Here is a 12,765-nt window from a genome sequence, read left to right on the forward strand (position 1 = left end):
GTAAGTAAGTGAATCAAAATTGCTAGTTTTAGGCTATTTTAAAGTGGGACTACATACCTAAACCACACACACACACACACACACACACACACACACACACACACACACACCAGCACCACCAGCGCCCTTTGGCAAGAAACAGACTTCCTGTCAGATCATACCTCTGACCTCTCACCACATACCCTGCAGGAAATAACAATGGCAAATAATTATGATTATAATGAGAAGAACAACAATCATTTAGTAGTAGTCATAGTACAGTAGTAAATAAAAGAAAAAATGAATCAGTGTAAGTATGAACTGAGGTGTTTTGTTCCTTTATGGTGTCTGAGTTATAAAGCATTTTTATGTCTTCTTACTAGCCTGCAGTAGAAGACAGACTGGCTCAGTATTGTCATCGTTTGTTGTTAGCTTTTTATGACTTAAACATATTTGTGGTCTTAAACCTACAATGGTAAACTCCATCTCTCAGACTGATTTATGTAATGTGTGATAAATGATGACATACTGTATTTGACAGTACTGTATTAGTAAAATTATCAGGGAAACTACAAAAAGGTCTCAGATCTTTGCTTCATTACTACTTAGGATACATCATTACTTCACATGTTCTTCATACAAAAAAAAACAAAACAGTTGTCTGTTTAGGTAGCCTAGTCATTAACTCAGTTATTTTACTTATTAATGCACAAGATACTTAAGTAATGAAGTTAGACAGCATTCACATTATCGGCAGCACAGAAGCAAACTAACAAACATAATCAGTTGCAACAAATAATATATTTTCTGCTGTTTCACTAATTCATTGAGTAATTGTTTCAGCACTAATCTTGCTCCTGGTATTACACATTCCAAGATCATATCAGATGTTTATAATTACTATCACACTGCCATCTAAGTCATAGTATAATTGTGAAATCGGTGTAAATGTGATTTATTTGGACATAATATTTATAGGGCATAAAATAGGGTAGTACCAGGTTAGTCCTTTGTTAAAATTATATGCCACTTTGGATTGTTGGTAAGCATATGTATAAATGCTGAGGTATATGAAGATGTCCATATTTCAGAATGAGCTCTGTCACAGTGAAACCACATTAAAGTACTTTTGACTTAATATGTCCGGCCCTAAATAAAAAAAAAAACAAGAAAGAGGGGCACTTTTTGTTTGTGAAATCAACACAGTTGTTCACAAATTCAATGTGGGTCACATCTGACTTGGTTTTGTCCATTTCAGTCCTCAGAGGAAAACATCTGCAAGTCAGCTGGGGTATGAGGCACTGAGTTTGAAAGAGAGGGAATGAGGGCAGTAGATTGCCATGAGCCATGTTGTCTTTTGAGAGCAGGGAACTGTCTAAATTTTCTATTTTTCATATTCTCAAACAAATTAGAATATGTGCTTAAAAATCCCAGAAAGCATTGCAGTGACACTGCACAGTGAACTTTGCAGACCTGTTCGTCTTCTCTGAATGGTTGACGGCATTCATGGTTACTTGTGTTTTCAGTGTTCTACACCATACCAAAAAAATAACCTGTATATCAGAAACAAAAGGTGACAAAGTTCTTACTGATGGACACAACAACAACTTGTTAAATTATACAGGAGACTCGCACAGTAGTACTACTACTACTACTCAGTGGCACTTAGTGGAAAAAATACTGGCGACACCCACTTCTCTCCTCTGTTTAACGTTATTATACAGAGAAACAGATCAGAATAGTGTTTTAAAAGCCAAAACTGACATTTGTGGATTTAAGCTGGTTGAGTTTTGTGCAAAAATCTTCACATTTGACTATTTTTATTCCTTGACACTCTCCAGATGAAAAATAAACGGTTTAGTGACACAGAAACACACATGAATATGACAGCAACCTGTTACCTATATGCTCATTACTTCAGTTTGAGTCCTGCCAGTAACGTTAATACTCATAATAGGGTAGAATTGGTGTGCAGCACAGAACTAGATGAAACTGCCTTACATTAATTTTACAGCATGTTCCAAGTAAAATTAACTGAATTAATTTAATTAAGTTAAATGTCAAAATCACTCTGTGCAGAGCGGATTTTCGAGGATCACGAGAACCTGGTGGAGAACCTGCTGAACTGGACCAGAGACAGCCAGAACCGCCTGATGTTCACCGAACGCATCGAGAAGTATGCTCTGTTCAAAAACCCACAGGTGAGATGCCTGCACACACAAACACATGGGAGGGTTTACCAAAGTCAAACTTGTATAATTGATACTATACAGATGTTTTTATATTGCTAACCTGTCTCTCCTGCTACTTCTGTCATACCTGCAGAACTATTTACTGGGGCGGAAGGAGACATGTGAGATGGCTGAAAGAAACAAAGAGGCTCTGTTAGAGGTTAGTTTGTTCTTTCCCCTCTTGCACACAGCTGCTTCCTCAAATGCATCTTCACCCAGAAATTCTCTGGAAAGTTTCCATCTCAGTCTTCTGTTTCACAGTTCTGTTATATAACATCTTCTGTCTGATCCTTACATACAATATTTAACCTTGTATCATATTCACTTGATGTGGCAGCCAAACTGCATCCAAATTTTACTTTTTCCTATGGATGGAAACATCTGTCAGTCAAGCCCTTTGATCCAACACTTTGCTCCAGAGCAAGATATCTTGACAACTCACTAGCTGTTCATTAAATTTGCTGTAGCAATATATAGTCTTCAAAGCATTAGTGATAATTCTGGAGACTCCTAAACTTAAACTGTATAGTGCCACAATCAGTCCAACATATATGCTATCTTGAGAATTAATCTTGATTGACCAGCGACCAACGTTTTAACCCACCTCGGCCCTGCTCACTGTGAAACCACGGCATGCTGTTTCAGTATTGTTCTGCCACTCTGCATTTTGCTTAATAGCCTTGTAAAAATAGTTGATATTGGTATGAATGTCAGAAAAGCCGTGTTAGACTGAAATCGAAGCATCAATATGTCTCTGTTTTGTCTGTGTGTGTATTTTCGTGTGTCTCAGGAGTGTTTCGGTGGCAGCTCAGTGTCTGTCCCCGAGATGGAGGGAGTGTTGTGGCTGAAGGAGGATGGGAAGAAGTCGTGGAAGAAACGCTACTTTCTGCTGAGGGCTTCTGGCATCTACTATGTTCCCAAGGGAAAGGCCAAGGTGTGTGTAATGAAAAGAAACTTGGTGGGCAATACGGAGAAAACACTCCAGCATGTTCTATAACGGTAATGATTTTCTACTGTTAAACTGAAGAAGATGCTTGAAATTCAATGTGTGCGCGTTTGTGTAGGCATCCAGAGACCTGGTGTGTTTTCTCCAGTTGGATCATGTTAATGTCTACCACGGCCAGGACTACAAGAGCAAGTACAAGGCTCCTACAGACTACTGCATGGTGCTGAAGGTAAACTTCACACACATACACACCGCAGTGATCAGGTTTGGGATAAATTACTGTCTGGTTTGTAGCACAGTGGTCTTGCAATCCCACCTAGTGGTGGGGCGGAGTAATGACACATATATTTCAAAGAAAAGAGATAAAACAAGAATGATACACAATAATATGTCTTTAATGTATTAATACGGTAGTGGTTTGATTTTAATTTAACAGCACATTAGAAATATTAACTTTGTGTTTGTCATTAATAGTGACAGGAGTTGTAGTAATAATAAGCAAGTAATAACACAACTAGTAAAGTATCTGATAATATTGTGTGTGTGTAGCACCCTCAGATCCAGAAAAAGTCTCAGTACATCAAGTACCTCTGTTGTGATGATGTCAGAACCCTCCAACAATGGATCAACAGTATCCGCATTGCCAAGGTAAACTTGTCCTGTAGTAAATCTGTCTGATCCTGTAGAAACAGTGTTGTTTATACACTAACAGTCTCCAAGCTGCAATATGTTTAGTGTGGTGAACATGCAGTATTAAGTCCTTCCAGAATTAGATTGCTTAAAATGCATATCTGCCAAAATCTATTGTCTGTCTATCTATCAGTACGGGAAGCAGCTGTACATCAATTACCAGGAGGCAATGAGGAGGACGGAGGCAGCCTACGATTGGTCCTCCCTCTCCTCTTCCTCCATCAAGTCTGGATCCAGCTCCTCCAGCCTGCCAGGTCTGTCTGCCTGCTTTGGTTAAGATAATTTTGTGGAAAGTTACAGATTATACAAAACCAGCAAAAGTGAAGTAAATAATCAAAAATAATAATATCCATTTATAGATAAATATCATTATCAGTAGTAAAAGTTTAATAAAACTTCTTGCGTGTCCACACCCCAGAGTCCCAGTCCAACCACTCCAGCCAATCAGACAGTGGCGTATCAGAGATGACATCATCAGGCCACACCCGCTCCCAGAGTGTTGTCAGCTCCATTTTCTCTGATGCCTGGAGAAGAGGAACGCAAGGAGAGGTGTGAACACACACAAACACACTCTCTGTCCTATCCTTTCCTGTTTTCTTGTAGACCCATATTTCCTCTCTGCTTCCCTGACAGCGGTCAAAGGTGAAGGGACGTATGCCAGTTCCTCTTTGTGCAGGAGGAGGGAGTGGAGGTTAGACAGGAAGTGACGTGACAGGCATGTTAACAGTTTGGCTGCAGCCTTTAAAACACTTAGCTGTTTGTGTTGGTGCTTGGTTTGGACTAGTTTGCATCCGTCTTATCGCACTACTCTAATTAGCAGGTTGCACTTGTGGATGTAGCGTTAGCTTAATGCTGTGGATCTCTATGCCATCTGGAATTGCAGACAATTATATTTATTGCAAATAAACATACTGAACAAAATTATAAACTTAAGACTTTTGTTTTTCCCCCCATTCATCATGAGCTGAACTCAAAGATCTAAGACTTTCTCTGTGTACACAAAAGTCCTATTTCTCTCAAATATTGTTCCCAAATCTGTCAAAATCTGTGTTAGTGAGCACTTCTCCTTTGCCGAGATAATCCATCCACCTCACAGGTGTGGCATATCAAGACGCTGATCAGACAGCATGGGTATTGCACAGGTGTGCCTTAGGCCGGCCACAATAAAAGGCCACTCGAATATGTGCAGTAAGTAAATAAAAATTGAGGGTACTTGACAGGTGACACCTGTACAGCCGTTTGGCTGCTAACGATCTGACAGAACTGGGGAGAGGCACAGCTGCCTCTGTGAAAACAAATAACTCTGTTCGTATAGCTTCCAGTACATCATTTTTTTAACAGCAACCGGTTAAGCAGCTCAATGCTTGTTACTTATTTCCACTTTGCAGCGGATCACTGACACAACCACAGGATTGGATACCTTCCACTAGTACGCAACTACCCTCTAAGAAGTAGGAAAGAAACCGAAACTATGCAAATGTCAGGATTTTCTTTTTTTGTGGCAGCAAAAGGAACAGGAAGTATGGTAAACCTCTAACAGGATTAAACATAATGGATTGATTATTTGAAAACGTAAAAAAAAATAACCCTCATCATTTAAATTTCAAAACAACGTTACTCGTTACAACAAAAAAATAATCTGAGTACTCGTGTTACTAGCTTCAGCTGATGATCTGTACATTTGCCTGGATATTTACAACTTCCAATTACGTACATTGTCAGGATGACCTAAGACTTGCTCAGCAGTAACCAACACAAACAAAAATCAAGTCAGTTTGTTTTACATAATGGATAAATGTAGGTCAAGTTCATTTCATGTTTTGACAAGTTTGAGTTGAACTTGACATATTTAAATACATGGTCGACTGTCTCCCTGTTTTTAAATGGCCGCTTGTTTTAACCTTGTGGTGTGATGGAATGTCTTAACCAACAAATGATAACAAAAATTGTCAATGTTTAGCCATCTACTAGTTGGACACATTTGCTAACAGTTTACAACCAGATTGACCCAGTTTGGAACCAGATTATAACCCGTTACATGTTGTTTGACACCTTGTTTGCAACCTCTTTTAAAACTGCTTAGTTTAAAACCAGTTAAGTACTGTTTTTAAGATTTAAACAAAGAGATGTAGGTATAGATCGACTGACCTTTGACGATCCGTAGAAACTCTTTCAGCTTCCATTGTGGCTGGCAATGAAAGCTTAACAGAGCAAAAATAAATGTAAAGTCCATCCTCGAGGTGAATTATTGTAGGTCAGCAGAGTTTTTTCAATGGATTAATAGATGCACCGTGTTTGGAGTTATAATAGCTGTTTGTTCTCAGGCGGCAGTGGTTTTTTGCATTCCCTGCATCTTGTCTTGGATAGTTTGGTTTCAGATACATATGGTCATATTTAATTGTGTGTCTAATAATCTTTCTCCTGCTTCTCTCCCTACTTCTATGCTCCACCTTCATCTCACGGTTCCTTCCCCTTCTATTCTTTGTTTCCCTCTCTCTTCTCCCCCCCCGTCCATTTCCTGTCCCCTCTCCAGATGATGAGGATCGACCCTATCAGTAGGCCTATCCCTGTCCAGATACCTTCTCTCTCCCCGCAGCCCCTCCCTCTCTCTCAGACCCCACCCTCCCGGAGCAGCTACACAGATGGCCTCGTCCAATCTGAGGATTCGTCCCCGTCACCGCCCTCGCCTCCTCCACCGCCACCTCCCGCCATCGCAAGTGTGGCCCATCAGCCAGCACCTACCTCCTCATACATTAAGTACAGCACACTGGCTCGCCTGCAGAGCCAAAACCAATCGGGGACACAGCTGGCAGGAGCCACCTCTCCTGGCCTCCTCACCCAGTCTACCAAATCCAACTACAATACCCTCCCAGCTACTTACAGCACCTCCCCTCCACTACCACCGTCTCCTCCCCCTCCTCCTCCACAGACGGTGCCGGCTCCTGGCTCAGCCATGGCCGCACTGAAATTTGGTCCACCAAGCCCCTCTGCTCTCCCACCACCACCCCCACTGGAGGACGACTTGCAGGAGCCCTTCTACCTCCCGCCTCCTCCACCGGAGAGCCTGGAGACCAATGGTTTGCCTCCCCCTCCCCCGCCAGAGCATAGCACCAACTCCTGCCCTCAACTTTCCAACAGCGGTCTTCAGCAGTTCCTGGCACAGAAGTTTCCCAACATGGTGTACGACTTCAACACAACAGTGGCTGAGGATAATTCTCCTCCCCTTCCTCCACCTGAACTTTCTCCTCCTACCTCCCTACAAGTTCTCCGGCCCCTGTCTCCCAGTGCACCCCCACCTGCACCTCCCAAAACCTTCACTGGTGGTTTTCCCCCTCAAACTGCTCCCAAACCCTCTGGTCCCTCTTCCCTTCCAATCGCCCTCTCACCTGTGTCACCAACACAGCCCCTCAGCAGCCACGGACCAGTTAAAAAGCAGCAAAGTTTCTCAACAGGACATTCTCCAAATCAACCACCTCCCACCCTGCCAAAGCAGCACAGCCTCTCCTCCAAAAACCTTGCCCTCTCTCCCTCTTCTTCCTCTTCTTCCGTCTCCATCGCGGCTGCTACCTCCTCTTTGGTCAAACAGATTGTCAATCAGTTCCCTGGAAACTCTCCTCCTTCCACTCTACCTGCCTCCAACTCAATGGAAGGATCTAAATTCACTGCTCCTCAATCTCCTCCAGCGGTCAAGGCCAAACCGAAGTGGCAGCCAGGCGGCGTTGTGGCTCCACAGTCCCCAGAGTTCCCCCCACCTCCTCCTGACAGCTCCATAGGAGATTTAAATCTTCCTTCCTCTTCATCCTCCTCCAAGACAGGTTCCCCCATAAAGAAGTCACCTTCCTCCTCATCCACAGGATCCACGAAGCGGGGGCCTCCACCAGCCCCACAGAGAGCCTCCTCCATCAGGTGCAGCTCATCAGGTGAGAGCCAGGACGAGAGGCCAAAGAAGGTGGAAAGCCTGGTCAACAAGTTTGGCCAAGCTCCTCAAACAGGCACCTCTTCCAGCTCCTCGTCAGTTACTGGGTCTCCTTCGAAAGATTCCTCTGCGCTCCCTACTCCGCTCCCTAAGCCGGGGAAGCTGAACTTGGCGAACCTCCCGCTGGCGCTCCAGGGGCTGCAAACGGGCCAGCACCATCAGCCGTCTGAGTTCCCATCCCCTCCTCCCCCACCCCCCCCTTCTCAGCCTCCTCACCTCGACTCATCACCTGACTACTTCCCGCCTCCTCCCAGTGACTTTGAGCTTTTCCCTCCTCCCCCCCACCCATCAGAGTTCCATCACCCCCCAAAGGTCGCCGTGGTGAACCCCCAGCCTCAGATGCAGCCACCTCAACAGTTGGCAACATCCTCCTTGTCATCGTCATCATGGAAACAAGGCTCACTGAAAAAGGGGGCAGTCCTGCCTCCAACACTGAACCGGCGGACCAGCAATACCACCCAGTATGACAACACATCTTCAATGCCCCTCTCACCGCCTCCCCTGTCTCAGACCCCACCTCCCTCCCTGTCCTCTTATTCTTCCTCTTCTCCCATCCCTCCAACCTCCCCGAAATCACCAGGGCCGAGCACCCTGGCACTTAAGCCTCTCTTCCTGGAAGACCTCAACCGCACCCTTAAGAGGAAGTCAGTGTCTCGCCATGGCTCACTCACATCTTCCCACCTCATCTCCTCCTCTAAGATGGAGCCTATGGGCACCATGGACGACATGGCACTGCTCCCGCCTCCTCCCCCTGAGCTCCTGCAGCAGCAACAGCAGGGTGTCAGAGGACACTCCCACACTTTATCTCGCCACCACACACACTCCCACTCCACCAAACATGCCAACATCTCAGGCTATGCAACGCTGCGGCGAGGCCCACCTCCCGCTCCTCCGAAACGGGACCAAAGCACCAAACTGACCAGTGACTGGTAGGAAACAATGACACTGGGGTTGAGCCTAAAAAACTGAACTGACCATTTAGGTCTCATAGTTCCTGCAGAGAAGAAATAATCAGTGTCTGTCTTGACTTGTCTGTCTCTCCTCATCCTAAACCATCCACCCCTGGATTCCGAGCAAGTAGCAAATTGTCTTTCCTACTCTTAATCTCAGATTATGATTGTTCCTATAATCCTCATTATTAGTATCATCATCATTATTACTATCATTACCAATACATGTTAATCCAATGACATGAGTAAAAATATATATATGTATATATATATATATATCTGTATACAAGCAAGCCAGAAAAATCACCTATCAAGCTTTTTTCACAATGTCTGTGCAGCTTTGCATTGAAATATACAAAAGACGAGACTTGAACGACAACAGCAACAGAGACAATTTGCTGCAAAATAACTGGTACTGCATGGAGCCGTGGCAATGGAAGTAACGTTACCGATGAAGGGAAGGAGGGATTAACGGAAGGAACAAGAGATGCAAAAGTGTTGTGTATAAAAATGTATGTTATGAACTAGGGGGTGGGAGCAATGCCATTTATTTCAAACTTTTGTGTGTGTGTTTTTATATAAGATTATTTAATACTGGAAAGATATTATAATTATTTTAAGAAGTGTCAAAAGAGAATGAGTTTGACTGGACGTGGGTCTGTATTCTCAAAATATGTCAAAATGTTGATCTGGGTTATCAAACTAGCATACAGCTAGTTTTACTGAGTTTATATTTGGATTGTTTCATCAAATCATATATTTACATTTAGATGGCTGATTGGTTGGTGACCAAGACGGGATAAGACTTAATACTTAAATGCACAGTAATTAAACAAACAGTTGCTGTCAGAATCAGCCAATAAGGCTGTGCTCAGATTACAGATGTTTTGAAATCCTAACCAGTTTTAAAAATCAAATTGCATCACAGATTATAATTATCACACCAGAGGGAACTACACATCAGTTACCACTTCCTCCCTTCACTCTGTAAAATTAGATGTCTTGGGGGCCATCAGGATAGATCTGACAAGTCTAGACATGCCTTTAATTCAACTCAGCTGACCAAATAACACATTCATTTGTTAATATCAATCACTTTTGCATTATTAGGACTGTCCCACAGAGACTCAACCAGAACCTCCTTTAATCTGAGCTCAGCTTTAGCATGTCACTCAATCAGCAACAAAAAGAGAATACTTTGGACACACTGTGGTGACAGACTTGATACCACTTTATTTAAACAGACTCTATTCTGTTAATTCATTAGTAAGTCAGTTAAATAGGTAATTGTTTGATATCTAGTAGACCAAGCTGCTAGTCAGCTACAATGAACTCTTTCTGAAGGTGATCATCAATTTGCTAGTTAATAAATCAGCCACTTGTTTTTCATCTTAACACTGGCCAATCATTTTGCTAATTAAAGGTGTATGTCCACTTAGCATGTTAAATGATCAGAGAAGCCCAAGGGATGCCCTGGGAACAAGTGCCTGAAAAACACAATGCTCAAACTGCTCACAGGTGCGCGGTGACATCATACCCCGCAGGAACCTTTGACTGTAACTGTGATGTCAACCATTAGCTTTCTGACACTTTGAAGCCAGGAGTTTACCATTCACACACTGCCGTCTTTGTCAGAAAATCCAAATTTGGGCAAATACAAGGAAGCCTGGGAGGACAACAAGCAGCAACTAGCTAAGGGCGAGAGTGATAGGCTTAGACAACTGTCAGGCGAGAGAACCTACTGGTCTTCAGACCTTAGTATCTCATTAATGGATCATCATGACAGCTGGTTTTGGAGCAGGTTGAGGTACAATTGTTAACCAACACTTACACTTCATTGGTAATATAAAAGAAAAAATTAAATAAAAGACGCAGTGGCGGACATTAGTGCCCATGCCCAGAGGCCTCAGGTATTACAGGAGTCTCTTTTATGGTTGCGACACCATTGAGCTCCAATATCCAGTTTTAATTCTTTATTTCTTACTTGGGGTAACTTCTGTGTTTTGGCTCAGTTTCTGGTGTTGTAAAGAACAACATTGTTTGTTATTGCAAGTTCAAACTTCAGTTTCTTCTTCTATGATAGGTATTTTAATGAATGAGTGACAAAGAGCAAGCCTCATTGAACTCATTAGTTGATTACGGGAAATTAATCTGCACCACGTTTTGTAATTATTTAAATAACTTTTTTAAGCAAAAATCTCAAGATTCACTGGTTGCAGCATCTCAACTTACTGGTTTTCTTAATCAAGTGAACTCTAGTGAACTGAAAACCTTTGGGTTTTAGACTCTTTAGACAAAATGATCATTTTAAATACATCAACTTGGGCTCTGGGAAATTGTGATGGAGATGTTTCACTACTGCTTGGGGATTCCCACACAAAAAATGAAGAGCTATATAAATAAATAACAGAACCTGGCGTTAGGAGGCAGTGACAAGCACTGTACAAGCAAGTGGCACTTCAAGTATGCCTACTGGATACACCCTGAGTCACTTTGGGAATTAGCTATCTAGTTAGCTAGTAAGTTGGTACATAAGTATTCTGGTTTTTAGCAACACATTTGAAAAAGTGTCTGTGTTAGTCAGTTAGGTAGTTATAATCTCTTATCTTTCAGTTGGGCGGGTACGTCAGATTAGATTAGCCAGCTGGATAAAACCAGTCAGTTAAGTAGTTAGCTAGTCTGCAGCTCCATCCAAGCGCCCTTCCACACTCTTATAGTTACAGAAACATAATTTTAAAGAAGTGAAAAACTGTGTCCAGATCAGCTGATAAAGACTTTCTACATACATTTTCTGGTCATAGTTACATACTTATTATGTGCATCTGAACCTAGGTCTGTTTCTACCATCCTGTTTTTATCATCCTTGCAGTCACTAGATTAAAAATGATCTGCATGACATGTCACCACCAGTGCAACAGTACAGATGCCAAAAATGTGATATTTCTGCCCCAGTTTTGATTTTTAATGTGCAGTCGTTTCTGTTGTTGAAGTACTCAGATTTAATTTGAATGTATAATTACGGTTACAAAATTATTTCAATTAATTATAACATCAAATGTGTCTGTTTTGTGATATTGTTGGAGGGGAGAAGTCAACTGAAAAGTACTTCCTGTGTCCAATGCCCTGCAGGAAAATAATCACTAGGCCTACCATCATGGTGTGTTTCAGTGACACTCAAGAACAACATACAGTTTAAAACTGATCAATGTCTTGAAATGGCTTGCTCAAGGACACCCAGCAGAGCACATGGCTGTTATTGGTGTCAAATCTGCTGTTGCATTTAAAATAAATGAGAAAATTTGTTAAACCGATGTGCAAAGAGTTTTTCCACCGGTCTAATTTGACTGTTACCATGCATTGGAAATTTGGGGATGGAAAAGTGCGGAGGATGGTTTTTCAGGGTATTGAGAAGCTGTGGGTTGGGTAGAGATACGGCATCATGTGTATGTTTCATTGTGAAACTTTTTGTGATGTCTGATTTATACAGTAGTGCTGTCAAGCCTGCCCAGCTCCTGACATCATATTAAACAAAGTAAAGTCACACTAGTCAACATGCTCCACTCTTGGATAATATCAAAGTATTAGTGCCTTAAAATTAAATTTCAAGTAGTTTAAGTTGTGGGAAAACTTGTTCACAACAAAGATGGATGAAGCCTTGTTTTTAAAAAACAGTAAACAGCTGTTTTTTTAAATTAAAAGTTATATTCGAAGGGCTCCAACATTTTTAAAACTGTAAATGAAAATTTGTTAACTCTCAGAAATTCTATCGTTACAAAGTCATGAATGTAATATCAGTGGTTGTTCAAATGGATTCTGTCAACACAATCTCACTTGAAGGCACTATATGAAGTCCACGTTATGAAGACTAAATAGTCAAACACATTGTGTCGTTCTCAGTAAACACTTGTGTGAGGCACCAAGAAAACAAAGATCATCTCTTGTTTTCTTGCTCTCATGCATTGCTTTGCCCATACTGGGAACTTGGAACACCGG

The 12,765-nt window shown here is 42.1% G+C and overlaps 1 protein-coding gene and 1 long non-coding RNA gene across 6 annotated transcripts in view; one reads left to right on the forward strand and one right to left on the reverse strand.

The window, feature by feature from the left end:
* raph1a (Ras association (RalGDS/AF-6) and pleckstrin homology domains 1a) overlaps positions 1-12,079 on the forward strand; it is a 66,958-nt gene extending 54,879 nt beyond the window's left edge. For all 3 annotated transcript variants that reach the window (XM_046053394.1, XM_046053395.1, XM_046053396.1), the window contains 8 exons: positions 2,059-2,180; positions 2,305-2,370; positions 3,001-3,144; positions 3,275-3,385; positions 3,706-3,804; positions 3,980-4,100; positions 4,265-4,395; positions 6,380-12,079. In XM_046053394.1, the coding sequence (XP_045909350.1) occupies positions 2,059-2,180; positions 2,305-2,370; positions 3,001-3,144; positions 3,275-3,385; positions 3,706-3,804; positions 3,980-4,100; positions 4,265-4,395; positions 6,380-8,755 (3,170 nt within the window). In that variant the 3' untranslated portion in view covers positions 8,756-12,079. The remainder of the gene's footprint in view (positions 1-2,058; positions 2,181-2,304; positions 2,371-3,000; positions 3,145-3,274; positions 3,386-3,705; positions 3,805-3,979; positions 4,101-4,264; positions 4,396-6,379) is intronic.
* LOC123973408 overlaps positions 3,534-12,765 on the reverse strand; it is a 12,841-nt gene continuing 3,609 nt past the window's right edge. For 2 of the 3 annotated variants that reach the window (XR_006825615.1, XR_006825613.1), the window contains exons 2-4: positions 4,260-4,370; positions 4,007-4,113; positions 3,534-3,836 (exon numbers count right to left, since the gene is read on the reverse strand). This is a non-coding gene — a long non-coding RNA (uncharacterized LOC123973408). The remainder of the gene's footprint in view (positions 3,837-4,006; positions 4,114-4,259; positions 4,371-12,765) is intronic. The other variant, XR_006825614.1, reaches the window with a different exon arrangement.

This window comes from Micropterus dolomieu, linkage group LG07 (assembly GCF_021292245.1).
Source record: "Micropterus dolomieu isolate WLL.071019.BEF.003 ecotype Adirondacks linkage group LG07, ASM2129224v1, whole genome shotgun sequence".
NCBI classification, from domain to species: domain Eukaryota; kingdom Metazoa; phylum Chordata; class Actinopteri; order Centrarchiformes; family Centrarchidae; genus Micropterus; species Micropterus dolomieu.